Below are 27511 nucleotides of genomic sequence, written 5' to 3' on the forward strand. Positions count from 1 at the left end.
GAGGAATAACGAGGCGAACGCTGTCAATCCTATACTGCTCGCGAGATCATCACAGTGCCAGCCATTGAGTGCGGGTGTCCACCGAGGTCTAAGGAAATGACTCGGGATCGCAAAGCCGAATCTGCCCATGCGCATGCCGTCACCACTCGCTCGAGAGGTAAGCAATCGAAGTACAGCAGAATGCACGTGATCGAGGATCGCCAAGCCGGCCGCTGCCGCCCCGGGCGCGACCTTCGCCTTGCCATTCTTCGCGCTGCCAGCGGGCGACACCACCACCTCCACCACCCACTCACTGCACTGCACCTGGTCATCATCATCGACAGCACCACCATCCGCCCAGGCGCACTGCTGCAGCGACCGCCTCACTCGCAGCCTCACTCTTGTCCTTGATCTCTCCTCCTCCAGGCCGCCGCTGTTCTGTCTGGCTGGCCGCACGCGCACGCCCGTCGTCGTCGCATTCCCTCGGCGCTGCTCACCTACCTCGCCTCACCTCTTCCCATACCCTCACCCAATCACCCTCCCACGGCGTCCACTGCAGCCATGTCCGCAGACGGTGCCGGTGTGTCCAACACACGACTCTACCTGGGCAACCTCCCTAGAAACGGTACGCAATCTCTCCAGTGGATGGTCGATGGATAACGCAGCACATCGGAGGCCGGTTCTGGTTGGACGTGCATACTCCAGAAGGATGACGGAGGACCGGCCATGTCGCTGCTGATACCCTGCCCGCTTGCCTGCTCTACTGCCATGACATGCCATGCCACCGCTGCTCCCTTGCCATTGCTGTCCCGCCGGTCCAGTGGGATCTGGAGTTTCCGCGCTCTTGGGCTCCATGCGCCGCGTCCTGAGACCTGGCATCGCTGACCGGATTTGCTACAGCTACCAAGGCCGATGTTGAGAACCACTTCAACACCCATGGCACCGGCGAGATTACCGAGATCAAGCTCATGAATGGCTTCGGTTTCATCGAGTACAAGGACGCCATGGACGCCCGTGATGTCGTCCCAGGTAAGCTCCACCCCACCCCACTACCGCAGCGCATCGACCCCGTGCGCTGTCGATTATCATAATGCTGGACCTGCTAACTCAGCCTGTAGCATTCCGTATGTCAACCCTACTCCTCACCCTCGCCGCTGCTTTGCCTGCCGTTGCCTTCGGGCGTCACTGGCTTTGCGTGGCCCCCTCCTTTCCGATGTTATGTACTCGACTGCTGACATCTATCGATGGCTAGATGGCTCTGAGTTCATGGGTGAGCGCTTGGTCGTCCAGTTCGCGCGTGGCAGCACCCGTCCACGTGAGGGCTTCGAGCACCAGCCTCGTATGGCTCCACGCCCTCGCCGTACTGTCCACCGGATGACCATCACCGGCCTCCCATTCGAGACCAGCTGGCAGGTAAGCGACACCCTTTTCTCTCCACCCCTCGGTTCAGTCATGCCATTACCAATTACCCATGCCGTCTGCCATGCGTCGCCAACCAACACGTCCCCTTGGGGTGACGTCCGTCTGGTTGTCCGCCCATGACTCGGCTTCCTGTCTTGGCACTGACATTAACTCTTTCTGGATCGCTTGACTTACACTTTGGAACAGGACCTCAAGGACTTCGCCCGCCAGTCTGGCTTGGACGTTGTCTATAGCGAAGTCAACCGCGAGCGTGACGCGAGCGGCACCGGCAAGGGGTATGTCCATAATCCCATCACCTCTGCATCTTGCTAACCTCTTGCAGCTTCGTCGAGTACGAGACTGCCGCGGATCTGGCTACTGCCGTCGAGAAGCTCGACAACCACGAGTTTAAGGGCTCCACTGTCCGCTGCATCTCTGACCCGCAGACCGACATTCCACGCCCACGCGAGCGTTACCGCTCCCGCTCCCCAGGCTTCCGTGGTGGCCGAGGTGGTTACGGTCCACCACCAGTCGACGACTACTACGACCGTCGCGGCCCTCCTCGTGGCTACAGCCCACGTCGTGACGACTACCGCCGCCGCACCCCGCCACCACGCGGCTACTACGATGACCCCCGCGACGATCGTTACGGCCCTCCACGCGGTGCCCGCGGCCCACCTGTCGACGACTACCCACCACGTGGCGGCGGCTATGCTGACGACCGCTACGGCCGCGCTCCACCACCAGCTCGCGGTGGCGGTGGTGCCGGATACGAGGCCGACCCTTACGTGAACGGCCACGGACGCGAGCCATACGGCCGCCCTCCAAGCCCCAGACGAGACGGACGGTATGAACGTGGTGGCTACGATGCCAGGCCTTACTGGTGAACATGAATCCTTCTTAAAGTTCGACGACCGCTAAACATTTCCAACTTAGATTCATTCGCCGTCACTCGACCGGCGCGGACGGCAACCGCTTCTACGGCAGCTATACGTTCCGTACTCGCGGCGACCGCTTTTGATCGCATCAGTTGCTTTCAGGAACTACCATCCCACGTTACACCTAATCGGATACGCTGTGACACATGAAGATGGATGGAGTTACCCGAGGTGGCTCAAGACTGGACGATGTACAAGTGTGGAGAAGAACAAAAGCATTACGGACGATTCTCGTTACAAAGCATCAGAAGGTTGTTTTTCACTGTTTGATTATGGCATGGTTGCAATACCCAATACGCTCGTCGGCTGCTAGGATGCTACGATTACTGGCTTTGGGCTGGTCTTCCACCACAGAGGGAGGCAGCTGCTGGATCGTTTTGTGGCATTAGGCGGCTGGCGTTGTATGAGCGATTATGTACTCTAAGACGATCAGAATGGAACCAAAACGTGCATACTCTTACATTATCTGATGTTTCACACGCGATGTACCTTTATTTCAACTAATGATTGCTCTGAGAGCGGCTCGTGAGGGTGTTACGATGCAACCGACGTCGTTTGCTCGGGAGCTTCCGACTGCATTTCATGTTTGCTCTCTCGACCTCACATCTCTATTTCTCTTATATATACCCGCGCATCTTCAAAATGGGGAAACCAGACCTCTCAGTGCAGCGTTCGCCTGCACCTCCAGGTAAAAGACCATCGCCATATGCCCCAATGTTGCTCATCATCGGCGTAACCGCCTTGATCATTTGGAGATTCGGAAACGCCACACCATCTTCTCCCCTCTCCCCATCACCACCACCCTACGGTAAATTCCCCAAACCCAACGACCCCTTCCAATTCCTGCCATGTACTAGCGAGACTTTGCCGCCTGCGCTGGAAGATCCAAATCCTGAGAAGACCTGGGCAGCGAAGTTTGATCCTGATCCTGGGCATTGGAGTTGGGGGAATGCCACGACGAACTCTGCGTCCGAGCATGATGAGTATCAGGGACGGGGCATCTATTTATGTGGGTATCTTGATGTGCCGTTGGATTATACGAATGCTTCCGATGGGCGGATTGTGAGGTTGGCGGTGAATAAGTTTCAGGTTTCGGGGCTTGCTAAAGTGAACGAAGATGGTGGTGGCAGGGGGAGGAAAAGTGAGAGGACGATCGTGTTGAATCCTGGGGGTCCTGGCGGGAGTGGGACGAGTTATCTGTGGAGGGGGGCGGAGGGTGTTACAGAGAGGTTTAGTGGGGGTGTGTTTGATGTGCTTGGGTGGGATCCGAGAGGTGAGTTTTTGTTGATTTGTGTCTGGTCTAGCAGATTGAGTGCTGATCAGATCGATCATAGGTGTCAACGCCTCGCTGCCGAGTATGGCCTGCTTCCCTGCCGACGCGGATCGCGATCGATACTCACTCCTCAGCAACCAAGCTCACGACGAATCGACTTCGCCTCTCGCGCAGCTGAGAGTCGCTGATGCCATCAACAATGCTACATTCGCCGCCTGCAAGGAAATCCATGGTGATCTACCCCGTTTCCTTGGAACGGCGTTTGTTGCTCGTGACCTTGAGCAGATCCGCATTGCTTTGGGAGAACCTGAGCTGACGGGCTATTTGGTCAGCTATGGGACTGGGATTGGACAGACGTACGCCAATATGTTCCCGAACAGCGTTGGGAGGATCATCCTCGATGGGACTGAGTATGTTCGGGACCACAGGTTGCTCGGAGGGTTTGGCTGGACTGCCCTTGACAACGGCACCGATGCGTGGCACGATGGGTTCCTATCCGAATGTATCGCCGCAGGACCAGAGCACTGCGCCCTCGCAAAGCCACTAAACCCATCCAGCAAGAACGTCACCCTCGAAGACCTACAGAACCGAATCTTTACCCTCCTAGACTCCCTAATCGCCAACCCCCTCCCAGCCTACACAACCCACAGCGGCCCCTCCCTCATAACCTACTCGACCCTCGTCAGCGCCCTCTACGGCGCCATGTACTCCGCCCTCACCTGGCCCAGCCTCGCGCTCGCCCTGTCCGAGTTCGAAAAGCAAAACACCACCCTCATGGCCCGCATGCTCGACCGCGCCGAATGGGAATACGACCCAACCCTCCCCTGCCCCGCCACACGCCGAAAACCCCACACGGACGAACTCACCGCCCTCGTCATCTGCGCCGACTCCCACGACGCGCCACTCCCCCCTTTCACCCCCAAAGACGCCCAAACCGACCCCGACGGCCTCCGCTGGTGGACCTCCCTCTGGAAAAACATGACCGCGCAAAGCTGGATCGCAGGCGATTCCCGCTTCTACAACGTCTTCCCCTGTCGACACTACACCTCGACCTTCGGCGCCGCCGTCGGCGCCTACCGCGGAGATCTGAACCATACCCTCGCGCACCCGGTGCTCCTCGTCGCGGAGACGTACGATCCCGCGACGCCGCTGCGCAATGGACGGCGGTTGCTGGCGGAGATGGGCGAGAATGCAAGGTTGGTCGTGCATCATGGCTATGGGCATAGTAGTCGGGATACGTCGGCGTGTACGGAGAGGATTTTGAGGGAGTTTGTTTTGGAGGGGGTCGTGCCGGAGGGGAGGGAGACGGAGTGTTGGGCGGATGGGAAGCCGTATCGGTATGGGGAGGGGGAGGGGGAGGTGGTGTTGGGGGAAAGTGGTGGGGGGTTGGATCCGAGTGCGGAGGCGTTGAGGGTTTGGAGGGAGGAGATGGCTGAGTTGAGGGGGGTGCAGCCGGGGTTGTTTAGATAGGATGGACTTGTATGTGATTTGTGGGTTGAGATCTGATGTGCTCGCTATCAGAAGGTGTCGGTAACCCACCTAAGAGGTATAGCGTTAAGGTCCTTCTCTGCCATCTTCATAGGGAGGACTCATTATTCCCCAGTCTCAATCTTTGGGTGAGCATTGCTCTTGCTCTCCTTCGCTAGCCCAATCTCCATCCCACGGCTAGTGTCTCCCTCATCAGGTTAGCTGTGCGTATTGCCGTGAGTGGTTGATCGGGTGGTCGGTCGCTCCAGGAATCTACGAGGCCTGTAATTTCTGCCCGATAGAGCTCGTGAATGCCGGCAAGGGAGCGTAGCAACCTTGCTGTACCTAGCGCTGGAGACTGAGTCTTCGCCTTGCTGCCTGCGCACGAAGTCGTCTAGACCATAAATATCCAATCCAAAGAGGCGGAGTGGATGCTAACCAGCTGGATTCGTTCGTTTTAGCCTGCTTCTCGAGACTCCGCCGTTGTTTCCAGAGGCCTCCGTCGACGATCGGCTTGAAGAAACGCCGGTCGTACTCCAACCACATTCAGAAGGACGAGCGCAAAACTACTTCGTAGGCACCTCCCCCAACCCCCCAATCCTCCCCACAACCTCCTCAAAATCCACCCCTTCCCTCTCAAACTCCTCGCCCACCCTCCTCGCAACCCTCTCCTGCCTGTCCCTCGTAAACCCCCCATCAACATCCCTCTCCTCCTCCACAATCTCCGTCCACTTCCAAAACAAACTCTCCTTGCCCATCCCCGTCAACGCCTCCTTGAACTGCACAACCTTCCTCCTCCGCCCCTCCACAACCTCGTCGTCCGTCTCCCACCGCCAGCACAACCACCCCTGTCCATCTTGATGCGCGAGCACGAGTTTGTCGATCTCCCCGATCCGCAGATCCCCGCGCTTAACCAGTTCGTGCGCGTCTTGCATCACCTCGAACTCCAGGTCCCAGCTCTTGTCCATCATTAAATACCCCGTCTTGCGCATGAAACTCGGCTCGATGGCTGTCAGAACCCTCGTCTTGAAGAACGGACTCTCCTCCCCCTTCTTGCCCCCTCCCAACAACTCCTCCACGCCCCAATGTCGGCTCACCCTGACGATAATCTCCTCTTGCCGAAACCCGAGGTTCCAGCGCCACGTGCACGGATTCGCGGGCTGTTCGAGGAAGAACGTCAACGGCCAGGGCCCGATGAAGCGGAAGAGGAGGAAGTCGCCGAGGAACATGAGCGTGCGCTTGAGCAGGATTGTGAGTTGTTGGCGCCGGGTTGTGCGGTCGGGGTCGACGGTTAGGGTTGTTGTGTAGCCGAGGAGGGTTTGCAGGAGGGTGAAGTATTTGGGGAGGGCGTGGGCGAGGCGCCAGAGGAGGAGGGCGGCGATCAGAGCGTTGAGGCCCACTGGGATGAGGAAGATGGAGCGTTTGTGGGCGGGTGGGTGTCGGTCGATGTGGATGAGGTGGATTTGGGCTGGGTCGAGGCGGTCCAGGAGGGGTGCGAGCGTTAAGGGGGCTTTGGTGAAGGGTGGTGGGATTTCTGTGGGCGATGCGGCAGAGGAAGAGGGTTTCGTTCGTTTGTTGAAGCCTCGTGCCATGGTGGGTGGCTTGTTTCTGGAGAGTTGTTGTGGTGGAGGGGAGAGGACGTGATGAAGCAGGGAAAGGGAGATGGGGAGATGGAAAGGACTTGCCAGAAGAGCTTACGAGTCGCTACTTGTAGTTGATATGGAACAATGATTCGACTTTAAGTCTTCCCAAAGACGAGGTGAATATCACAGCATGGTCATGAGCTGGCTCTACTGCAACGAGCCTTGGTGGAAATGCGTGAAAGGACGACTGAGAGCAAGGTGAGGTGCAACAGATTATGCTCAGTAAGCTTCCATTCTCCATGCCTGAGGCACCAAATCCATAACCAAACATCTATACCACCCACGTTCTCACTCACTCACTCACTCCTTCATTCACTCATCCCCCAACCCCCCAAAAACCACCCTCTCAAACTCCCGCCCATCCTCCACCCAAGGAAAATGCCCCACACCCCCCAACCCCTCAAACAAAACCTCCACCCCATCCGCCCCATCCCTCAGCCTCCCCTCCGCAACCCTCGCCGCCTCAACAGGACACGCCATATCCTCCTCGCCATGCACAAACAGCACCCTCTTCGCCCGCACATCCTTGAGCAAATCATACAGTCCTTGCAACCCTTGATCCCCAGCCATAGTACCGAAATACGACCGCTGACACCACAGCCGCATCTTCGAGCCCTCGAAGCCGGCGACGGTGGCGGCGTAGGATTTCTCGGGGTCCGCGAGGTAAGAGGGTAAGACGTCCATGAGGAACTGGCCGAAGTCCTCGTCGGTTTGGGGTGGGTTGGTTTTCGCGGTGGCCCAGCGCTCGTAGGAGGATTTCCATTGAGGTTGGGAGGACCGAATGTCGCGGAAGTGGTTCCAGACGGCGGTGCCGTCGTAGCCTGCGAAGATACCTGCGGCGATGGGGACGAGTGTCTCTACGCGCGTGGGGTAGAGGGATGCGTAGAGGAGGATACTGACGCCAGCGAGACTGTGGCCGGCGAGGATGGGGAATGCTTCGAGGCTCAGGTATTTTCGGAGGGATTCGAGGTCGTCTGTGACGTGCGTGACACTCATGGCGGAGGGGTCATCGATGCCAGAGGCGTTTTTCGGTCGGGACGATTCGTCGTTTCCTCGGGGCGAGAAGTCTAGCACGGTGTAGTGTTTGGATAGGATGGGTGCGAGGGTGTTCACGTAGACTTGTCGTCCGGGACCCCAGTGGATGGATTGGGTTACCCAGAGCGGCGCATTGGGTTTCTTGGACGGGGTGATGTGGTAGCTGAGGGTGTTGTCTCCAGCTTGAAAGGTGTGGATACCGTCCGAGAGCTTGTCGGCCATAGTGAAGTCTTCGAATAGAAAGTGTTTTTGTCAGACCAGCCTTCTACGCCGCACGACGACGAGCTTATAGAGAAGTATCGCGACACGCCAAAGGATTTGGCCACTTTAGCTCGTTCAAGCAATTCGGTAGAGTGTAAATCAAGCTGTCTTGAGCATAGCTCGCGATCCATCCATCATCCAGCTCACGCATACCACTCATTCGTTCAACATGGCCTCTCGTCAGCAACCAAATCGTCAATCATCAGACCTCAAAACAAAATCCCTGTATCAACCTTCGTCTCCAATCTCCAGTTCCCCTTCCGTCTCGCCACATCCTCCAACTCAATCAACGCGCGATCCCCAGCGTCCGCCGCCAGACAGTACTCAATCTTCGAAGCCATATCACCCAGATAGCTCCCAATTACATGCGTCGAGCAAATCTCCATGCTCTCATCCTGCACGACTACATTAAAGCTGGGCTGCTGCCGACTCTCGCGGACCCTCAGCTGCGCCTGGATCTGCGAAACTCGCAGGTCTCGCTCGTACTTGTGCGTCGTGTGTTCGGAGAGGTACTGGATGTCGGCTTTGGTGAGTTGTTCGCGGGGGATGGGGCGGCAGAGGGCTTGGATCGCGCCGTCGTAGTCGCAGGGGATTTTGATCTTGCGGAGATGCGGGAATTTGTTGGTGGATATGGCGTCGGCGAGGTGAGTTATGGCAGAGCCTGGGAGGAGACAATCCCAATGGAGGTAGCGGAGGCTGGGAGAGGAGAGTTGGCCTGGTCTGCTGGATGGTCTCACGCCTGTGCTGCTCTCGGGAGAAGCGTCTTGGACGAGAGCGAAGCTTTTGAGGCGGGTGAGATGAGCCAACACAGTCTGTACTGTCTGAAGCGATCCAAGCTCCAGACCAACGAGACTGAGCTTTTCCAAAGAAGAAGCCAATCGTGAGTATGCGAGCTGTTCGATGCCCTGATCGGTCAGACCTGCTAGATTCGAGAACCTTAAAGATTTGAGAGCCGGCAAAGTCAGAATCGTCGTGTTATTGACGTCGGATTGATGCAAGCCAGACAGCATCAGATGCTTCAACGCCGGGAGTCGATGCAGCACCGCAGACACTGCTACTTGTCCAAGATCCACTCCAGGGTCCGCCGAAAGAACCAACGTTTCCAGCCTCATCCAATTCGCATGGCAGTGAATGAAATCCAGCAGACTAGGCAACTCATGATTCGAGTCCAGCTTCCAGACATGCGACTTCATCCGCGTTCGTGTCGACAACGCATCAAAAACGTCCCTCGTGGTCGTCGTCGCCGGCAACACATATCCACTGAATTGCTCGAGGTTATAACAACCATTTATAATCTCCTGCAGCACGTCCAATGTTGACGCCTTCTTGAAAGTAGACTGCACGTCCGCCTCCAACTCATTCGCCAGCTCGAACGTCACTCGAATGCTGTGCACCAGAAACGCCAGGCCAGGAGCCGTCCGCAGGGTATTCAGCAACAATCGCAGTCGACTAGGCTTCTGCTGCCGCGAGAACGTCCTCTTCGTAGGGGCTTTATTGCTCGGCAACCATAGCTCTCGATACAAATGATCCCTCGCGACACGATGCCACCTCTTATCCACCAGACACAAAGACCGTAAATCATGGCGGAGAGCAGGAACATCCACCGTCTGCCCCACGGTATGCACGCCCTCCACATGCTCGACGATACACTGATATATCTCCCTGGGCAACTGCGCGAAAATCTTCTTGGGCAGATTGCTCAACCGATCCGAGCCTCTCGACCACTGCGAGTTCGGCCGTCCCCTCTCCCACTCCCACGGTGTCCGCACCAGCGTCGGCGTCCCATCAAAATTATAACCCCCAGCTCTTCTCTGCTCCCTGATACTCGCGGGCCAAGTATCCGTCTTGCGATGCAGCGACGTCGTGCGCTCGGGGATGGCAGGTTTGCGGAAGTCATCGATCCTCTGGCGTCGCGTCGGCGGCGAGACATTGATATCGTCGCTGGTGACGTGCAGTTGGACGAACTTCGCCTTGACCGGGCTGGACACAGAGACACTCGTCAACCCCTGCAACTTTCCCTCTCTCTCCACGCGACACCCTGGTCGTGGCCCCAGCAGTGCCGAAAGTCTGTCTGTCTCTACTCACCGATACGGCAACACCTCCTCCCCATCCTCCACGGGCGCGGTGCTGGGTCTCCGGCGCGTGAACATGCTCTTCAGGCTCTGCGTGCGGTGCGGCGTGCTGAAGTTGGTGAAGGTCGTGTCCTGCGTGCTATTGCTGCTCCTGCGCGACGTCGCCATTGCGGTCTGCCCTCCCCGCTCTGGGTCTTGCAATGGCCAGTGCTGGGCGGGTTGATTCGTTACTCTTGTCCGATATAGCTGCAACGGCCAATCGTTTCAGGTAGTGAATCGCGAAGGTCTGGAAATAGCGGTATATCGAACAAGTCTTCCCGGGGATGATAAGAAAGTACACCACCTTCTGCTGCCACTACCTCACTACTCGGGGACACGCAAGTCCATATATGCAAGCCAGCAGCCAGCCATAGCTTCCCACCACCTCCGCACGCAAGAGACTGGAGCGACGGCAAAGGCGTTGGCGTCTGGTGGCTGCGGCGTTCGTCCAAAGATCTGCACCCTTTAGGCGACTCGACAGCTCGAGCCTAATCTGCAGCTCGCCGAATGAGATGCCGCTCTCCTGCCTGTCGTGGGTGCGTTTCGGGCAGAGCAGCAACGGGTGAGATGGGGAGTACCGACTCGGCAGTCGATGATCTGCTCGTTGGGCATCTTTTGATGTGTTGTGAGGAGGGTGAGCACGGCTGGGGGAGGTCTGTCTCTTCTCTCCCCGCGACGTGGTTCTTGGGCGATGTGGAGCTGGAGCTGGGTCCAGATACACGGTGAGGTTGGGTGGGGAGGTAGGTATGGCGACTTCCCAGCACAGCATGATGAGGTGCAGGATTACTTCCGAACCGATTTCTTCTCGGGGAGCACGACATGAGTTGTTGCACAGGATTGTCAGGACTGCCGAGATAGACGATTTGGAAAGCCATAGCACGAGAGCGGCGATGATGAGCGCGAAAAGGGCAGTGATCCGTGGATCAGCCATCATATGTGATATCCAACGCTACCGAACAGGATCAATCGTAAAGAAACTCGTCCAGCGGACAACCAAAAAACGCCTCCCAGCCAGCGACCCTTCTAGCAGCCGTTACGCTTTTCTCATCGCTATGCATCCCATGCCAACCCCACCAACACCGAAAACACATTTCGTCAATCGCATCACTCAATCGCAGCTGAGCTGGCCTCGCTCTGCAGAAGAGGGTTGACCTTCTCGTCGCTCCACTCGAAGCGGAACTCCTTGCCGAGCTCCTTCTGGATGGCCGTCTTGACGGCCTCGAGCACGTTGGTGAAAACGCCGAAGTTGGCGGGGTTGTTCTCGTCGTTGTCGCCGCCTTGGAAGACACCGGTGCGGACGAGGCAGGTGTTCCAGCCGTACATGTTCTGCAGATAGTATATTAGTAAGGTGAGATGTTTTTGAGAGGTTGGACATTATACTTACACCACCGATGATATCCGAAGCTGGATTATCACCGACCATGTAGATGTTCTTGGGCAGCTTCTCTTCGTTGTGGATCGTCTCCATCCAGCTGGCAATCACCTCGTCGGCGTACTTGTACGTGGCCAATTCAGGCTTGCCGTACACCACACGCTCGAGGTCCTCGCCGGTGAGGGCCTTGTACATGGCCTCGAGGCCGATACGGAAGGTACCCTGCGACATACGTGGGTATGGGTGCTCAGTCGGGCAGAGCAAGTCGCCCTGGGAGAAGTAGATGGGGATACGCTGCGAGATGGGGTCCTTGGCGCGGGTGTGGAGACGGCCGTTCTCGGACTGGAGCAGGTCCATGATGATTTGCATGTCGGTGGCGTAGTCGCGGGAATCGGAGAAGACCATGATGGCGTCGATGTTGATCTTGGAGAAGTCGCGGGGGTTGGAGGTGGCGCGCTCTTCGTCGGTGAAGACGCGGTATGGAGCGATGGTGGGGTCCCATGCAACGATGTCGTTGGGCACAACGATGTCCTTGAAGCCGTACTTCTCGGCGACCTCGCGGCAGCGGTAGCCCTCACCACCAACGACGAGGACTCGCTCGTAGTATTCTGCCAGAGCACTCATGGGGGTGTGGGATTGGATGAATTGTTCCGTGCTGATTGGCTGGTGTAGGATCTTCGAGAGCTGTGCAACGCGAGCCTCCTCTGGCTTACCAGAGCCGTTCGTGAGGAAGATGTGTGGGATCTTGATACCAAGCTCGTTATCACCGTTCAGGATCTCCAGAGTCCGCTGGCCCTCTGGAATCAGTCTGTCACCGTGGACAAGCACACCGTCAATATCGAAGACGAACGCCATGTCCTTGGCAGCAGACACCTTCTGCTTGGACATGTCCTGTACCTGGCCAGCCAGGATCTCTCTCGTGGGCTGAATGGGCGGCATGCCCGGACGTTGTGGTCGGCCATCGGCGTGGGTAACTGAGGAAAGGCGGGATTGACGCTTCGATCGTGGAATGGGGAGAGCGGCACCGAAAGAGTTCCTGGAGCCTCGTCGGTCCTTCATCGAGGGAGAAAGGGAGAGCTGGTGCATGTATGGCGAGGCATCAGCGATGCTAGATCTGGATGCTGGAACTTCGACAGCGCCGAAGGTTGAGCTCTGGCCTCTGCCATAGGCGCCAACGCCGTCCTCGCCGTTGCTTGGAGACTGAGCGAGGGTGCCGGTCTCTGCTTTCAAGTGTGCTGGAGCAGCCTCAGCGCCGAAGTCCTTGTCGTCGAATCCAGGCATGATTGCGGTGTTGTACTGTAGCTGTCCGGTATGGGGGAGATGAGGTGTAGGAGGCAGCAGATGCTGTGATAGAAAAGGTTGCAAGAAGCTTCAGACCCGCTGGGAAATGATAAAATGGCACCAGAAAATCGAGGGGAGGGAGCAGAAAGATGGTTCTGGGAACTACCCACAACCAAGGGTCCTTACGCTTGCTTATATCGCAATCCACCCTCACGACGAGGACGACCACTTCAACCCTCGCCTTCCCGCATCGCGGAACCCGCAATAGCAGCGAGAGATTTCAGTTCGGAGCTTGTCAGACATCATCTCCCCAACAACACGTATCCATCCAGTCCTTTGCGACGCTGGCTGCGGTGTGTGCTTTCAGCGACCCCACCATCTTGCGGCAACGATGTCATGGTCTCCAGCATCTATTCTCGTGTCCCGAGATAACTTAGATAAGAGCCTGAGTCTTGACGCGGGTAGTTGTGGGTACTCGGCGAGCGCGACTGTTCGAAGTAATCGCTAGCAGAGACAGGCCCATCAGAGACAGGCTGCGTGGCTCACGAGCAAAAGTTAGAAAGTCCCTTCACATGCCGCCACGAGGGCGCGGGAAGCCACAAGCTTTGCTCCGGCGCCACAGGCACAGCCGAGGGGGGACCCAATCAGCGGCACGGAAATCGTCTTCATGTGCAAATGCTGGGCGAGCAGACTGGAAATGGGTGGATCTGCAGGATGTCGTTGGAAGCGACCAGTGAGCTTCGAACAGCCTTGGTGCGGCCTTAGCTGCTGCTAGCTGCCGACCGCCTGGCCGAGCTGACCGAGAAGCAGCCGCTGGTGCACTGCTGGACGCTTGGCACCATTCTTCGGCATGACGCAACCTAATCCTATCGTTAGGGATTTTTGGTGATGATTTTTCGCTGCATACCCACAAAAGGCGCCCACAATTGTCTCGTAGGCGCGGCCAACGTCGGAACCGATAGAGCTGCTCATCCAGGGCGATGACGTCGCTGGGTTTCAACGCGTTCGTTGCCCCGCGGTCGTCGTGGTGGTTGAGGGCGGCGCGAGAAAAGTCTGAGTGGGAGAGGACAGGTTATCAGAGCGAGAGGTAAGCAAGTTGAGGGGCGACCGTATTGAAAATTCATCTTTCTGTCCATCGTCTTTCTTTCCCGTACTTCGAGCAGAGAGCATACCACCAGCAAAAATGTCGAGCGGCAAGACTTTCAAGTTGAACAACGGCGTGACCATTCCAGCGGTCGGATTTGGCACATTCGCCAACGAGGGTGCCAAGGGCGAGACGTACAAGGCCGTGACCACTGCGTTGAAGGTCGGATACAGACACCTGGATTGCGCGTGGTTTTACCAGAACGAGGACGAGGTTGGCGATGCCGTGCGGGACTTCCTCAACGAGAACACGAGCGTGAAGCGCAGCGACATCTTTATCTGCACCAAGGTGTGGAACCACCTTCACGAGCCCGAGGAGGTCAAGTGGTCGCTGCAGAACTCGCTCGAGAGGCTCAAGGTCGACTATGTTGATCTCTTCCTGATCCACTGGCCAATCGCCGCCGAGAAGGACGAGAAGAACATGCCCAAGCTGAACGAGAAGGGCCAGTACATTATCAAGGAGGAGCTCACCAAGAACCAGCAACCGACCTGGAGAGCTGCGGAGGAGCTGTACGAGGCTGGCAAGGCCAAGGCAATCGGTGTCTCCAACTGGACAATCGCAGGCCTGAAGGACTTGCTCAGCTGGGCCAAGGTCAAGCCAGCAGTCAACCAGATCGAAATCCACCCATTCCTGCCCAACGAGGAGCTCGTCAAGTTCTGCTTCGAGAAAGATATCCTGCCAGAAGCATACTCGCCGCTCGGCTCGCAGAACCAGGTTCCAAACACCGGCGAGAAGGTCAGCACCAACGAGACGCTGAACAAGATTGCGGAGAAGGGAGGCAACACGCTGGCACAGGTCCTGATTGCCTGGGGTCTGCGACGAGGCTATGTCGTGCTGCCGAAGAGCTCGACTCCATCCCGAATCGAGAGCAACTTCAAGACCATCGAGCTCACCGATGAGGATTTCGAGGCTGTCAACCAGGTCGCCAAGGGTCGTCATACCCGCTTCGTCAACATGAAGGACACATTCGGCTACGATGTCTGGCCAGAAGAGTCGTGAGCAATTGGAGGATAATTTGGTCGGTAGATGGAGTCAGACTGAGCATCTTCGTAAGGAGTCCTGGCGTTGGAAAGAGCAAGGAAACCCGGCACGGAACCCGGACGAGCTCTGATGAAAGTGGTGTTAGCAAGATATCCGACATGCGAGAAAGCATACGTAGCTGATGAATCTGACGAAAGCCATTCGAAGAATGACCCCAACCAAGTCTATTATTTGCTCTGATACTTACCCTAAAGCATGTAACTCCCCGATACTATCTGGCTCTCAAGCGTAGGAGAAGGATGTACCTCAACTTGGCCCATGGGGATGGGGCCACAGAGGCCTTCGATAAGAAGATCCCGGCCATGTTCGAGTGGTACCACAGCTCCATATTGCGAATGGCGCACCTTCGTTGCAAGAAGATTGGCCCATACAACCACTGTCAGTAGTGCTTGCTTCCCAATTGAAGGAAGAATTGGACTTCTTTGAAATTGCTAGTATTGGTGACATGCCCCAGATGACGCTATGCTTTCACGCAAAAGTTGGATACCGAATCCGTGGTTGCTCGCGCTCCTGCTCCTGCTCCTCGTAGTCCCTCGCGGTTTGATTGTCTGATTTGAATTCCGTCAAGTAGCTCGTCAATTCACGAGCTATGTCGGGGCAGCGGCGTCTCACCGCTGATTGTAGCCACGAGGCATCTTCTATCCGCCCTTGCGCTTGCAACGTGCTAATTGTACGTGCTACAAATATCGTCCAATATCGAGCCTGACCCGGTGTTCTTGGAGCGACAAATTGGTCTATGAGTGTCGACCGATCAACAGTCCGAATATCCCCAAACAAGTCGTGCAGAACACCGTAAGCGGGATCCGCTGATGACTGGCGCGGATGTACCAAATGTAGTTGAGCAGCCGCCATCTTAGCGTAGATGGGAGATGAGCCCTGAAACGTTAAAGGTATGTAAGAAATCAATTTGTCAAGCCGATTGGGATCTATGTCGGACCGGATCTTGTATGAGTCGAAAGTCATTTCTTTTGACAAATCGACATAGGCCGGGCCTAAAGGAATCCAGTACAGATGGTGGTGCCGCGGTGCTGCCGTCTTGATTTCGCACGCCTTGAAGAATGCGTCGAAAGCTTCATGTACTTTCGTCAGTTCGTGACGCCGACCAGATTCGGTTCCAAGCTTCTCTTTCATCAGCGCACGCAGAAGGCGTCCTCGCCAACGATAGGCATGTAGCATAGGCTTGTCTCGAGACCGGGCCGCGGTAGTCATGGGCACAGTGCCTGCGAGTTGTGCATCAATCTTGATCCATTCCCAGATATTGTGTTCGCGGCCCTCTTTGATGAGAAAGTGGACCATGAGGCACATAAAGGCAACGTCGTCGACATAGGAGCTAGAATCGTCCAATCCGCTGTTCAGCAGCCACAGAAAAACACGTCGACCAGGTTGGAGATCCTGGATAAACTCCGTCTGCTTGTCTGGTGCCAGTACGTTCAGCCTGGCCTTGATAGTCTCCAAACACAATGCGGCAATGGCAACACTCGCGGCGTGCTGCTGTTGATATTCCTCCAGAAGTTCAATGGGGTCCTTTGACGGGTTTCGTGCCAGTTCCGCTTTGGCAAAAGCGTGGTCCAGTCGTTTGCCTCCTTTAACGAGTAGCGGACTGGTCAAGACTGAAGCCAGATGTTTGTCGGCATGGCTTGCAGATGAGTGCCAGGTGCGAGTTTGTGGCTTGGCCACTCCCATATCAGGTCCTGCTTTTCGCTCATCTTCAGCAGAGGGGAGTGGATGGGCATCGTCAAGATGCTTCCGAAAGGAACTCGTCAGCGCCGTGAGCAGCCGTTGCGATTCCTTGGTGGTAAGGGGCAATTGAGGGTGCAGCTTGTCAACGAAAGACTTCCAGCCCAAGACATTTGAGACTTTCATCCTCGACTGGGTGTGGCGAGCGAACATGGTATTGGATCGCGTGCAAGCATCTCAGCTAGCAACTGAGCTGTGGTGAACGAAAGGCCATAGACTTCGTATTGTACGTCGACCAGTCTCAATGCGCAGAGATGGACGTTCGCGTCACATGCCTGAGATGCGGCTCATGCCTTACCTAAGCGCGGGTCTTGCCGCTCGCTAAAGCTGCGATCGCGTCGTTCCTTCCTGACAACGGCTTTGCACGCCTGCTGCATACTTTGACCGCAAGCAATCACCACCTGCCTGACCCTCCACCCTCCACCACCTGCTCTCGCCGGCGTGCCCTTGACATTGACTGCTCCACGCTCCGCCCTCATCGCCCGCGACGCTGCTCGACCGGCCGCCCGCGCTCTTCGCACTCGGTGCCAAGGCTCCCTGAAGCCGCCTTGAAACAAACCTCCTTCCGTCTGCAGCAGCGCCAGCTTTCACCACCCACCACCACCGCGCACCCCCGCCGTGCTGAACGCCTCACCTGGCCGGCACTGCTTCTCTTCACCGTGCGAGCCGCACATCACACATTCACACCACACACACAATGTCGGAAACCGACGCCAGAACTGCACCCGCGAGGGGCAGGAGCTCGACGAGAGGTGGCAGAGGCGGTATTGGCCGTGGCGGTCCCCGCGGCGGCAGAAAGGTCAATGGCACCTCGAATGATGCGACCACCGTCGCCGAGTCACTTGATGAGCAGGGCGAGATTGGCGAGATGAAGAAGAAATACCTATCCGAGCTGAGCATGCTCAAGGACATGTTCCCCGACTGGACCGACACCGACCTTGTTTTCGCATTGGAAGAGGCTGATGGAGATTTGCCGTCTACTGTCGACAAGATCACCCAAGGTGCTGTCTCACAATTCGCCGAGGTCAAGAAGCCCAAGGACCGCGCTCGCTCCAAGGTCAAGGACGAGCCTGCCGCTGCAGGCGCTACCGACAAGCCAGCATTCGGCGCCCGTGGTGGTCGCGGCAGAGGTGGCTTCGAGAGCACCCGCGGCGGACGCGGCCGTGGCTCTGAGCGTGGTAGAGGTGGCCATCGCGGCGGCAGAGGAGGTCACGCGACCACTACGAATGGCACTACCAAAGAAGGTTGGGGCGACTCTGTGCCTACCGGTGACTCCACCGCGTGGGACACTCCGGCCACGACTACGACTGCCGACGGCGGATGGGACACTCCAGCACCAGAAGCGAGCAAGGACACCGCGGAGGCCAGCCAGAGTGCATGGGACACTGCAGCCACCGCCGACTCTACGCCAACTACCGCTGCCGAGGCCGCGAAGAGCAGTCTGATACCAGAGACTGGTCCGAAGAAGAGCTGGGCTAGCATGTTCGCCAAGCCCAAGCCTGCCCCGGCTCAAGTGCCCACGAAGCAGATACTCACGAAGCAGCAAGCGCCTGCCGAGACCCTCGTTTCCGAAGAAGCAGCACCAACTCCAGCGCCAGCGGAAGTCTCAGCAGAGCTGCCATCGAAGCCCGAGCCTGTGCCAGCTCCCGCCATCCACGAGCCAGAGCCGCCAGCCGTGCCGCAACCAGACACAGCACCTGTAGAGCGACCTTTGACCTCGGAAGGCTCAGATTTGACGCTAACACCATCGAAGGACCCATTGACTGAAGAGAACGTCGAGCATCTTCCCGACGAATCGCACCCACCCGCAACACAGACTGTTGCGAGCACCACTGGCTCGATCGATCCTCGCAACCTCACCCCTCTCCCATCGCACCAAGCACCCATCGGACGTCCATCAATGGGTGGGTTCGCCACGAGCGCATCTCGACTCGCCGGAACCGGCGGCAGAACCGCAAGCTTCCAGCGTAGAGTCCAAGAACAACAAGAGGCGGTGGTGATGCCAGGACATAACGCCGTGGACAGAGCTGCGGTGCAGTTTGGAAGCATGGGCATCAACGGTGAGCCAGGTCTGGACGTAGATGACGATAGAGAGGAGGCAGAGACGCGACTTCCACCGCAGCACTCGCCACCATCGCAACCTCGCACCTCGTTACCTCCAGCTCCACGAGAGGCTGCGGTCCCTCAGGCACCCGGACTCCAGAGCCTGCAGGCCGCACACGAGAATCTTCCCACTCCTAAGCAAGCTCCAGGCTTGCCACCGGCGTCTGTCCAAAACCAGCAGCAGATGCAAGACCCATCTTTGACGCAGGGCATTCCTCAGGAGCACCAAATGAACCAGGCCTACAACCAATACGGCCGATATGGCCAGCCAGGCATGCACCAACAGCAAGATTCAGGAGCTCAGCAGAAGCCGTACGATCCATTCGGCAGCCAGGCCCAGCAAAACCATTTCGACCAGTACAGCGCACACCATCAACAGCAACAGCCGCAGTCACAATCCGGCTTTGGTGGTCTGTCGTCGGCACCAAGCGACTACTCCTCGTACTACACGAGCGACCAGCCTCGCAACGCCTACAACCAGTACTACGGTGGCTCTTATGGACCGCAGGATACTAGGAATGCCGTGGGACAAGCCCAAGCGCAGCACGAGACGAACGTGGTCCCTCAGCGTTCCACAAGCGGATTTGGAGCAGCCGCCGCGCCCACCGAGTCGGCGTTTGCCTCCCAGACAGCACAACAGGTTAGTACCGACATTCACAGACTTCAGATTTTGTTACACACGAAGGCCGAGACGTCGCAGAAAGAGGTGTTAGCCAGACTGGATCACCAGATTCAGCAGCTTTCGGAAAAGATTCAGGTCCAGCACATGGCACGTCGGACGGATAGCAAAGCAATGAACTCGCGCCAAAACCTGTCAACTCCTCTCAAAGCCGCCGATCCAGACGATGAATTGGCGCGGCGGGAGAGAGAAGCAGCAATTGGCCGCAACACAACTTTTCTTGCTGGCTCCGCGACGTCTCCTCAAGAGCCTCGTATCCCCGAAATGCCCGCCAACTTTTTTCCCCCTGTGCAGAGACATGTTGCCCCCAGCCCCCAATCACACAACCACAAACAGAACTATTCTAACCAGTATCAATTACAGGCACAGCAGGCCCCATCGCGCTTCGGCGAAGCGGTGGGTTCCGGCCACAACACTCCCAATCCTCTCATGGGCGGACAGCAACCGTCTGCGCCAAACGCCGCCCAACAATCGCAGCATTCGATGCATCAGGCCCAAGGCCACCAGCAAGGCAGCTATGGCGGAGCTGGTTTTCCGTACGGCCACCCATTCTACAACAGCCCCTACCAACAGGCATACCAGAACCAATTTGGCTACAGTCACCAGCCAGTCGGCTATGGCGGAGGATTCCCCAGCAACAAGGGAAACATGTATGGTGGTGCACCTCACGGATACGGCATGGGATCGCAGTCTTCGTACGAGCAGCACTCTTCGTCGCCAGCCAATGCCAATGCCTTCAGCCAGAATCAGCAGGCTTCGATGCGCAGCGCTAGCGGCATGGGATCTGGACTTGGCGGACTTGACGAGTACGGACGCGGCTCTGCGCAGTCGGGATCGCACCAGCAGAGCAGTGGCTTCGGCAGTGTGAATGATTCATTCGCACGCTCCACATCCGGATTTGGTCAAGGCGGTTATGGACAGCATGGCCAACATGGACAGCAGAACATGACGGCCGGCCCAGAAGATGCGTTGAAACCATTCAACGAGTCCAAGAGTGGCCCATCGCCAGCTTTAGGACAGCCAGGACGCCCAGGCTCGGCTGCCAACAGCGCCGCGGGCACCTCGCAGTCTGGTCTGCCGCCACCACAACAGCAAGGCCAGCACTCTGCGTTTGGAGGCTACCCCGGTTTCCCAGGCCAGAACAGTCAGTATGGCGGACTTGGAGGACTCGGCAGCCACGGTCAGGGCCAGAGCGGCATGGGAGGCCAGCAGAGCGCCTACAGCGGCTACGGAGGCTTCAACCAGACCTACGGCGGATACGGTGCTTCTCGCGGTGGATGGGGCGCCAACTACGGTCACTAGACGGTGGCACACGACTCCCAACATTGACATTGAAGGGACAGCATCCAACGGATTGCTGGTCTCGACTGTACTATGATACTTACTCTGGACTCTTCTCACTGGTTTTGCTTAAACGTCAAGGCGCTTCACGGGATGAGAGATTGGAATGGATTTTTCATGCATGCGACTCACGGACGGGCGAGCAAAATGTGGCGCCTCTGCCGCGAGCGAGAAAATGGGGAATTTTGAAGTAGTAGTGTGTTAGTGTGGGTGTCTCGAACGGCGTCGTCGAATACTCAGCAGCATCGTCGGCAAGAGACTGGGACAGACTCTTTGATGCGGATGGCTACTGCTAGGCGGTACGCGATGTTTTTATAGTTGGCTTGAAACGTGTGGTCGAGAAGACCAAGACACACAGCTCTTCGTCTTTCTTTACATCCGTCCTTCATATGCGTCTCCTCTCGTGTTACAAGCATCTGATCTTGAATGCCAAGACTTTGAAGCTCCAAGTGGCCTCAGCGTCTCGACCTCACTTCGACTTTCAACCCCCTGGACCCTTCACGAGCTGCCATTGACTTCACCAACTACCGTCACTCCTTTAGCCGTTCCAGCTTCATACCGATTTACACAGTCAATCACGCCTCGACGCGATCAAAATGTCGACCCAAAAGAACAAGTACTCGGTCCTGCTGCCGACGTGAGTGCCCGCAATGCGACAGCCATACCAAGGACAGCTCTGACCCTCTATATCCAGCTACAATGAAAGGCGCAACCTCCCCATCATGATCTGGCTGATCAACCAGACCTTCACCGAGCAGTACGCCCCCATCCAACCCCCCCATCCTCTCCCCTCTGACCCACCCCCTCTCACAGCAAACTCGACTACGAAGTCATCATCGTCGACGACGGCTCCCCCGACGGCACGCAAGAAATCGCCCACCAACTAATCAAAGCCTACGGGTCCTCCAAAGTAAAACTCTACACCCGGTCCGGCAAACTCGGGCTCGGAACGGCCTACGTGCACGGCCTGCAGTTCGCGTCCGGCAACTTCGTCATCATCATGGACGCGGATTTCTCACACCACCCGAAATTCCTCCCGCAGATGATCGCGAAGCAGAAAGAGGCGAACTACGACATCGTGACGGGGACGCGGTACGCGGGCGCCGGCGGCGTGTACGGCTGGGACTTGAAGAGGAAGCTCGTCTCGCGCGGCGCGAACCTCTTCGCGGATACGGTGTTGAGGCCCGGGGTGAGTGATCTCACGGGGAGTTTTCGGTTGTATAAGAACGCGGTGTTGCAGGAGGTGATCAATCGGACGGAGAGTAAGGGGTATTCGTTCCAGATGGAGATGATGGTTAGGGCCAAGGGTATGGGGTTTAGTGTGGCGGAGGTGCCGATTACGTTTGTGGATCGGTTGTATGGGGAGAGTAAGTTGGGTGGGGAGGAGATTGTGGAGTATTTGAAGGGGGTTATGAATCTTTGGGTGAAGGTTTAGATGCGATGGTGGATTTGGGAGCGTTGGCGTTGGGTTTGGCATGGGTGGGTTGGGTTGGCTTTCTGTCGGGTAGGCAGTGCATTGGTTGACAAAAAGGATAGCATAGTTCCGTTTGTAGCATTAGGAAGCGATGTACGTGTAAAGAGAAACAATGCATCAACCACAACAAGCTCGCCTTTCCAAAACTGTTCACCAACTCGCGGTGTCTCTGACTTCCACCATTCAGAGCCCATGCACCTTGCGAAGGTGATTCCTCAGATGCTCCGCACGCCTGAACGCCTTCTCCCCCTGGCGCTCACAGCCAGCAACGGTGCACGGGAATGCGCCGTCCTCGTGAGTCCGCATGTGGCGCTCCAGCTCGTACTTGCGATCGAAGAGTTTATCAGAGAAGCAGATTCCACACTGCAAGACCTTCGCAGCTTGTCGCCCTGGCGGGATAGAGTCGATGGCAGTGCAAACGATCGTGCGATAAGCCTGAACGCTCGGCTGCCGTGCCACCACGTCGTTGCCGCAATGCTGTGCAGGGTGACGACTCTACCAGCGGCCTGAGGTTAGCCATTGTGATAAAAAAAACTCACCCCTTCAGCTGCATCGTCACATGACGATGCGGCCAAGAGATGGTCCTGTTTAATGGCGTTCTCGAGCCAGTAGGGTCCGTTCCAGTTCTGATTGGTGGTTGCGAAGGTGTCTTCGAATTCGGGGTACATGGTGATGTGTTGTTGCTGAGCTGGCATGGTTGCACGGCAGGAGGGCGACGCTTGCTGTTGGTGTGGTTGGCGGAGTGCAGGGTGACGGGACGGCTGGTGATGTGCGAGAACGGTTGAGGAGAGGTTCAAGGAGGGCCTGGCTCTTATGCTCGAAGGGCGACTGTGGTAGTAATGCGATGCGATGTGGATGGATGGTGGTACATGTCGCCTTCTTCGCATCCTGGCCTCATCGCCCTCAGGCTTTCGCCTCCCCTACTGCTGCCGGCACGGTCCCGATTCGCCTCGACGTCGCCCTCCGAATCTTGTCAAGACTCTCCTTCCTCGCACCCTCCTTCCTCCCCTTCCTAGACGTGCTGGACGGCACATTCACCACGACCGCCCGCATGGACGATAGATTGAGCTTCGAGACCTTGCACAGCTTCGTCGACAGCTGAGGGGATGGGAATGGGTGAGTCACGGGGGCAGGGGGTAGCAATGAGCTGTGGCGCTGCGGATGGCGGATGACAGTCTGTGGTGTGCGTGGTGTGGAGAGTGCTTGAAGAAGTTAGCCTCGAGCAACGATGTAGGATAGATAACAGACTTACCTGAGTTGAGATGAATTGCCGCGAAGCTCGAATTGCAGTAGTAGAAAGTGCTAGCACTATGGTGCTGATTGACTGCGTTCACTTCCTCTGGCGTGATTGTATCATCCGTGTCTGTGTCGATGGAACGGCGCGAGATGCGGTAGTGTGGGCTCTCGACGTCTTTGCGTGGTTGCTGGGGCAAGCGCTGGCGAATGTAGGTGATGATGGTGAAGCACAGCAGGACGTACGAGATCGCCGCAGAGAGCGTGACCCAGGCGATTAAGATAGGGCTGGCAGCAGTCTCTCCTACATGCTGGAGGAAGTATACTGAGCAGATGAGGGAGGCCACGGAGAGGGCGAGTGCCGTGAGCACGACCGTGAAAGCCATCTCGAAGGTGCCGAGACTCCACGACGATGAGGTTGTCTTCCGGGCTCGATTGTTGTTGGACTACCACCATGCAGAGGGAAGTTAGGAGTAGTTATGTGATGTAAAGAATAGTCTTGATGGCTCAATAGAGGATGTTGCTATTGTCGGCGACAGTCTGTCTACTTGCATGGAGCAAACGCGGCCTAGAACAATAGGCGGGCGAAGCTTATTGTCCATTCACTTGCGCCTTATGCACAGTGACGGCGAGGTTGCCCGGGCGACATACGAACATTCACCTTCATCGGTGTCGTAGTACTAAGCGGTGTAATCCTCGTTCAGGAGCGTGGTGTCTTCAAGTCCTCGGGCTGCTTCAAAGGCCTGTACGCACGGACTGCCGCCGCCCAGTCCATCTTAGATGGATATGCTGCCTGCGCATGTATCAGCTCGACTGCTTGCCAGTATCTTTCACAAAAGAAAGTCAAAGAAATTGCGAGATCAGTAAGAAAATCTTATCATTCACTGAGAGCAAGTCTCTCCGCCCCGTCTTGAAACATATTTTGGATTTTTGATATCATCTTTGCGTTGAGAGAGATGAGACGACATGGACGTACCTGCTCATCGAAACGACCAACACACTTTAGAGCCTGTTGCTCTGGTCTGGGGGAAGGCCTTGCGTAGGTCAACCAGCTTTTCAGCCATTCCACCCAAACCAGCCGCGCGACTTCTCTTGGGCCTGCTCGCCAACCTTCTTGACGGGCGACGAGGTTTTCTTGCCAGCGTCTGGACCTGGCTTGAGCTCGAAGACCCAAGTTGTGCCAAAATGATACCGCCGCTCACGGACCACTTCCATACCAGTTTGCTTGGCCGCATCTTCAACAATAGCGCCAATGTCGCGATTAAACCAACACCCATGTCTTTCAGCGTGCTTCTCAGCAGACGTATCCAGGATATTGTTCATCCAATCCAGATAGCTTCGGCCGTGCTCCAAGAGATACACCCTAGCTTCTGGGTTGTCCACATCCAGGTATTGGAACATATTGGTCAAGAGCTCGACGGGTGTTGGCGTGCTGCAGATTCCCATGGTCTGGATGATGGTATCGTACTTGCGGGGAGGATCAGTCGGTGCTAGTGGCATCTGGCCGACTGCTGAGCCTGGCAGGAATCGCACCACGAGCCCGGGCTTCAGCTTGTGCTGCTTTTTGCCAAATAGAACATCCCACTTCTTTTTGCAGACCTCAATCATCTGCGGGCTGAGGTCCACAAACGTCAGGCTGTCGACATTGCCCTTTTTGCCAATGTCGAAGTATCCCAAGTTTCTCCCCGTTCCACAGCTAACTTCTAGGACATGGCCCGTGCATTTTCGAGCGAGCTCCTTGCGCGTGTTGTTGATGCGCATGAGCGTCTCTGAGATGCCCACCTCGTTGTCGAAGCCGTCGGCAGTGTTGTCATATTGGCCGGAGACATCTTTCTGGGCAGCCAAGTCCCTCACGGCCGGGTTCGTGCAGGGTCTGGTGGCTGCATTGTACAGCTGAACGCTATACAGGCCCAGGGCTGTGGCAAAGACGAGGGCGCCGGTAGTGTATCTCTTCTTCCGCTTCTCTGCCTGTTTCGCTGCCTGTTCTGCCAGCCATTGCGGTGATGGTCCTGGGAACTTTGGTTGCTCAGGTCGAGATCGGGTCGCGTGTCGACGGAGTTGGAAGGGCGTGCAGATCTGGCGAGTAGTCCAGGACTGCGGCGAACTGGTGGCTACATGGCGTAGACCAGCACTGCGCTGCATTGATCAGCGTCTTCTTCGTCCGTCGCAAGCCGTGGAGGATGGAGGTGATGGAGGGATAGCTGCAAGATGAAGCTCCAAGTGAGGTTGAAGCACCCGACAACGGCGTTGACGAGACGCGCTTGGCTTCGGCTGAACTCGCGGCACCTTTGACTGCACCCACTTGAATATCTTTGCATAGCTCCATGGCACGATCGCATTGCGTACGCCCTAATCTATCACATATAGTGACCCTGTAGGTTAAATTCTCTTGCTTCATCTGTGTCTTATACTCTGGAATTCTGCTGCCATCTGGCGTCGGCGCAGCAATCACCATGTCTGTACCATCATCTGTTCTCATCGTTGGATCTGGAGTTTTTGGCCTGGGAACAGCGTACGGTCTGGCATTGAGACCAGAGTACAAGAATACCAAGATCACTGTCCTTGAAAGAGTGCCCTTCCCCGCTCCAGATGGCTCATCAATCGATTCCTCGCGGATCATCAGAGCCGACTATGCGAGCTTACCGTATGCTCAGTTCATGGCTGAAACAATGCCTTACTGGAGAGGCGAATGGGGAGAGGAGGGTCGATACTCTCAGAGTGGCCTTGCACTAGTCACTGAGAACAAGCCCGGATCCGATGATGCCACCAGGTTCTTGAACGAAGTTGTGAAGAACATCACGGAGCAGTTGGGATTGAAAGTAGGGAGGAAGGAGGACGGAGCAGATGTGACTCTCTTCCAGGACCGAGAAGGCGCCAAGCAAGCGACTGGTGCCAAAGGAGGCTACATTGGCGACAAAGGCATGGTGAACTGGACGTCTGGATGGGCCCACGCTGAAGATGGCATCAAATATATGAGGAAGAAGATCGAAGCGTTAGGCCGAGTCCAATTCCGAACCGCAGAAGTGAAACGACTTCTTTTCAACAGCTCCAACGTAGAAGGCGTCGAGCTCGTCAACGGTGAACACATCACAGCCGAGCTCACAGTTCTCGCCACCGGCGCCTGGACACCTAAACTCATCGACCTGCGAGGCATCGCTAGCGCAACCGGCCAAGTCCTCACCTACATCGACATAACCAAGGAAGAAGAAGACCGTCTCGCCGCCCCAGACCAGCCCGTCCTCCTCTGCGAACACGACGGGATGTTCATAATCCCACCACGAAACCGCGTCCTCAAAGTCGCCCGACACGGCTACGGCTACGCCAACCCAGTCACAATCCCCAACCCAGAGAACCCGTCCGAAAAGATAACAGTCTCCCTACCACGCACCAAACTCGACGACCCCAACATGGAAATCCCCGCCGAAGGCGCCGCAGTCTGCCGCGACTTCCTCCGCAGGGCGATCCCCTCCCTCGGCGACAGGCCCTTCACATACACGCGGATCTGCTGGTATACCGACACTCCGACGGGCGACTGGCTGATCACCTACCACCCAAAATACAAAGGGCTCTTCGTAGCGACAGGTGGCTCTGGACATGCATATAAGTTTCTGCCGACAATCGGGGAGAGGATCGTGGATGTCATGCAAGGGCGGGATCGGGATGCGCTTGGGGTGGAGATGAGGAGGCGGTGGAGGTGGCCGGAGCAGAGGGCGAAGGTGGATCATGTTTGGACGGATGATTGGAGAGGGGAGGGGAGGAAGGGGATGGTTTTGGATGAGGAGTATAAGAAGGGGGTGAGGGCGGAGGGGAGTAGGTTGTGAGGCTACGGGGGCGGTTTTCTGATATGAGTCGAGTTTAGATTCGAATTCGACTATCTTCAAATATTGATCAATGTAAATCATAGTTCAAGCCTCCCTTCCGGTGTCATGGTACGGCTTAACAAGAAGTTCATCACTCCAAAGAGCTGGTATCGAGCACAATTCTGCCATCGATCCAAG

The 27511-nt window shown here is 56.7% G+C and overlaps 14 protein-coding genes across 14 annotated transcripts; 6 read left to right on the plus strand and 8 right to left on the minus strand.

The window, feature by feature from the left end:
• Nucleotides 1-540: 540 nt before the first annotated feature.
• On the plus strand, nt 541-2267 carry M409DRAFT_22010 (uncharacterized protein; the record flags this gene model as incomplete). Its single annotated transcript, XM_033806141.1, has 6 exons — nt 541-604; nt 880-1008; nt 1098-1103; nt 1232-1392; nt 1588-1676; nt 1724-2267. The coding sequence occupies 6 exons, from the start codon at nt 541-543 to the stop codon at nt 2265-2267; spliced, it is 993 nt and encodes a 330-aa protein (XP_033668751.1).
• A 765-nt stretch (nt 2268-3032) lies between these two features.
• On the plus strand, nt 3033-5061 carry M409DRAFT_36532 (uncharacterized protein; the record flags this gene model as incomplete). Its single annotated transcript, XM_033810568.1, has 2 exons — nt 3033-3591; nt 3653-5061. The coding sequence occupies 2 exons, from the start codon at nt 3033-3035 to the stop codon at nt 5059-5061; spliced, it is 1968 nt and encodes a 655-aa protein (XP_033668752.1).
• Nucleotides 5062-5624: 563 nt separating this feature from the next.
• On the minus strand, nt 5625-6650 carry M409DRAFT_22012 (uncharacterized protein; the record flags this gene model as incomplete). Its single annotated transcript, XM_033806142.1, has 1 exon — nt 5625-6650. The coding sequence occupies one exon, from the start codon at nt 6648-6650 to the stop codon at nt 5625-5627; it is 1026 nt and encodes a 341-aa protein (XP_033668753.1).
• A 363-nt stretch (nt 6651-7013) lies between these two features.
• M409DRAFT_22013 (uncharacterized protein) lies at nt 7014-7958 on the minus strand (the record flags this gene model as incomplete). The annotated part of the gene is made up of 1 exon (XM_033806143.1): nt 7014-7958. The coding sequence occupies one exon, from the start codon at nt 7956-7958 to the stop codon at nt 7014-7016; it is 945 nt and encodes a 314-aa protein (XP_033668754.1).
• Nucleotides 7959-8206: 248 nt separating this feature from the next.
• Nucleotides 8207-10147, minus strand: M409DRAFT_22014 (uncharacterized protein; the record flags this gene model as incomplete). Its single annotated transcript, XM_033806144.1, has 2 exons — nt 8207-9977; nt 10083-10147. 2 exons carry the CDS (start codon nt 10145-10147, stop codon nt 8207-8209), a joined length of 1836 nt encoding a protein of 611 aa, XP_033668755.1.
• A 1065-nt stretch (nt 10148-11212) lies between these two features.
• Nucleotides 11213-12761, minus strand: M409DRAFT_22015 (uncharacterized protein; the record flags this gene model as incomplete). The annotated part of the gene is made up of 2 exons (XM_033806145.1): nt 11213-11434; nt 11493-12761. The coding sequence occupies 2 exons, from the start codon at nt 12759-12761 to the stop codon at nt 11213-11215; spliced, it is 1491 nt and encodes a 496-aa protein (XP_033668756.1).
• A 1183-nt stretch (nt 12762-13944) lies between these two features.
• Nucleotides 13945-14904, plus strand: M409DRAFT_65936 (uncharacterized protein; the record flags this gene model as incomplete). The annotated part of the gene is made up of 1 exon (XM_033816722.1): nt 13945-14904. The coding sequence occupies one exon, from the start codon at nt 13945-13947 to the stop codon at nt 14902-14904; it is 960 nt and encodes a 319-aa protein (XP_033668757.1).
• Nucleotides 14905-15414: 510 nt separating this feature from the next.
• On the minus strand, nt 15415-16836 carry M409DRAFT_22017 (uncharacterized protein; the record flags this gene model as incomplete). Its single annotated transcript, XM_033806146.1, has 1 exon — nt 15415-16836. The coding sequence occupies one exon, from the start codon at nt 16834-16836 to the stop codon at nt 15415-15417; it is 1422 nt and encodes a 473-aa protein (XP_033668758.1).
• Nucleotides 16837-17380: 544 nt separating this feature from the next.
• On the plus strand, nt 17381-20767 carry M409DRAFT_65937 (uncharacterized protein; the record flags this gene model as incomplete). The annotated part of the gene is made up of 2 exons (XM_033816723.1): nt 17381-19426; nt 19829-20767. 2 exons carry the CDS (start codon nt 17381-17383, stop codon nt 20765-20767), a joined length of 2985 nt encoding a protein of 994 aa, XP_033668759.1.
• A 635-nt stretch (nt 20768-21402) lies between these two features.
• M409DRAFT_65938 (glycosyltransferase family 2 protein) lies at nt 21403-22241 on the plus strand (the record flags this gene model as incomplete). Its single annotated transcript, XM_033816724.1, has 3 exons — nt 21403-21443; nt 21501-21563; nt 21620-22241. 3 exons carry the CDS (start codon nt 21403-21405, stop codon nt 22239-22241), a joined length of 726 nt encoding a protein of 241 aa, XP_033668760.1.
• A 222-nt stretch (nt 22242-22463) lies between these two features.
• On the minus strand, nt 22464-22975 carry M409DRAFT_22020 (uncharacterized protein; the record flags this gene model as incomplete). Its single annotated transcript, XM_033806147.1, has 2 exons — nt 22464-22775; nt 22820-22975. The coding sequence occupies 2 exons, from the start codon at nt 22973-22975 to the stop codon at nt 22464-22466; spliced, it is 468 nt and encodes a 155-aa protein (XP_033668761.1).
• A 208-nt stretch (nt 22976-23183) lies between these two features.
• Nucleotides 23184-23899, minus strand: M409DRAFT_53825 (uncharacterized protein; the record flags this gene model as incomplete). Its single annotated transcript, XM_033812479.1, has 2 exons — nt 23184-23482; nt 23533-23899. 2 exons carry the CDS (start codon nt 23897-23899, stop codon nt 23184-23186), a joined length of 666 nt encoding a protein of 221 aa, XP_033668762.1.
• Nucleotides 23900-24569: 670 nt separating this feature from the next.
• Nucleotides 24570-25852, minus strand: M409DRAFT_65939 (uncharacterized protein; the record flags this gene model as incomplete). The annotated part of the gene is made up of 2 exons (XM_033816725.1): nt 24570-25498; nt 25816-25852. The coding sequence occupies 2 exons, from the start codon at nt 25850-25852 to the stop codon at nt 24570-24572; spliced, it is 966 nt and encodes a 321-aa protein (XP_033668763.1).
• A 114-nt stretch (nt 25853-25966) lies between these two features.
• On the plus strand, nt 25967-27334 carry M409DRAFT_65940 (uncharacterized protein; the record flags this gene model as incomplete). The annotated part of the gene is made up of 1 exon (XM_033816726.1): nt 25967-27334. The coding sequence occupies one exon, from the start codon at nt 25967-25969 to the stop codon at nt 27332-27334; it is 1368 nt and encodes a 455-aa protein (XP_033668764.1).
• Between the last annotated feature and the right edge of the window lie 177 nt (nt 27335-27511).

This window comes from Zasmidium cellare (genome assembly GCF_010093935.1).
Source record: "Zasmidium cellare ATCC 36951 unplaced genomic scaffold M409scaffold_14, whole genome shotgun sequence".
Classification (NCBI taxonomy): domain Eukaryota; kingdom Fungi; phylum Ascomycota; class Dothideomycetes; order Mycosphaerellales; family Mycosphaerellaceae; genus Zasmidium; species Zasmidium cellare.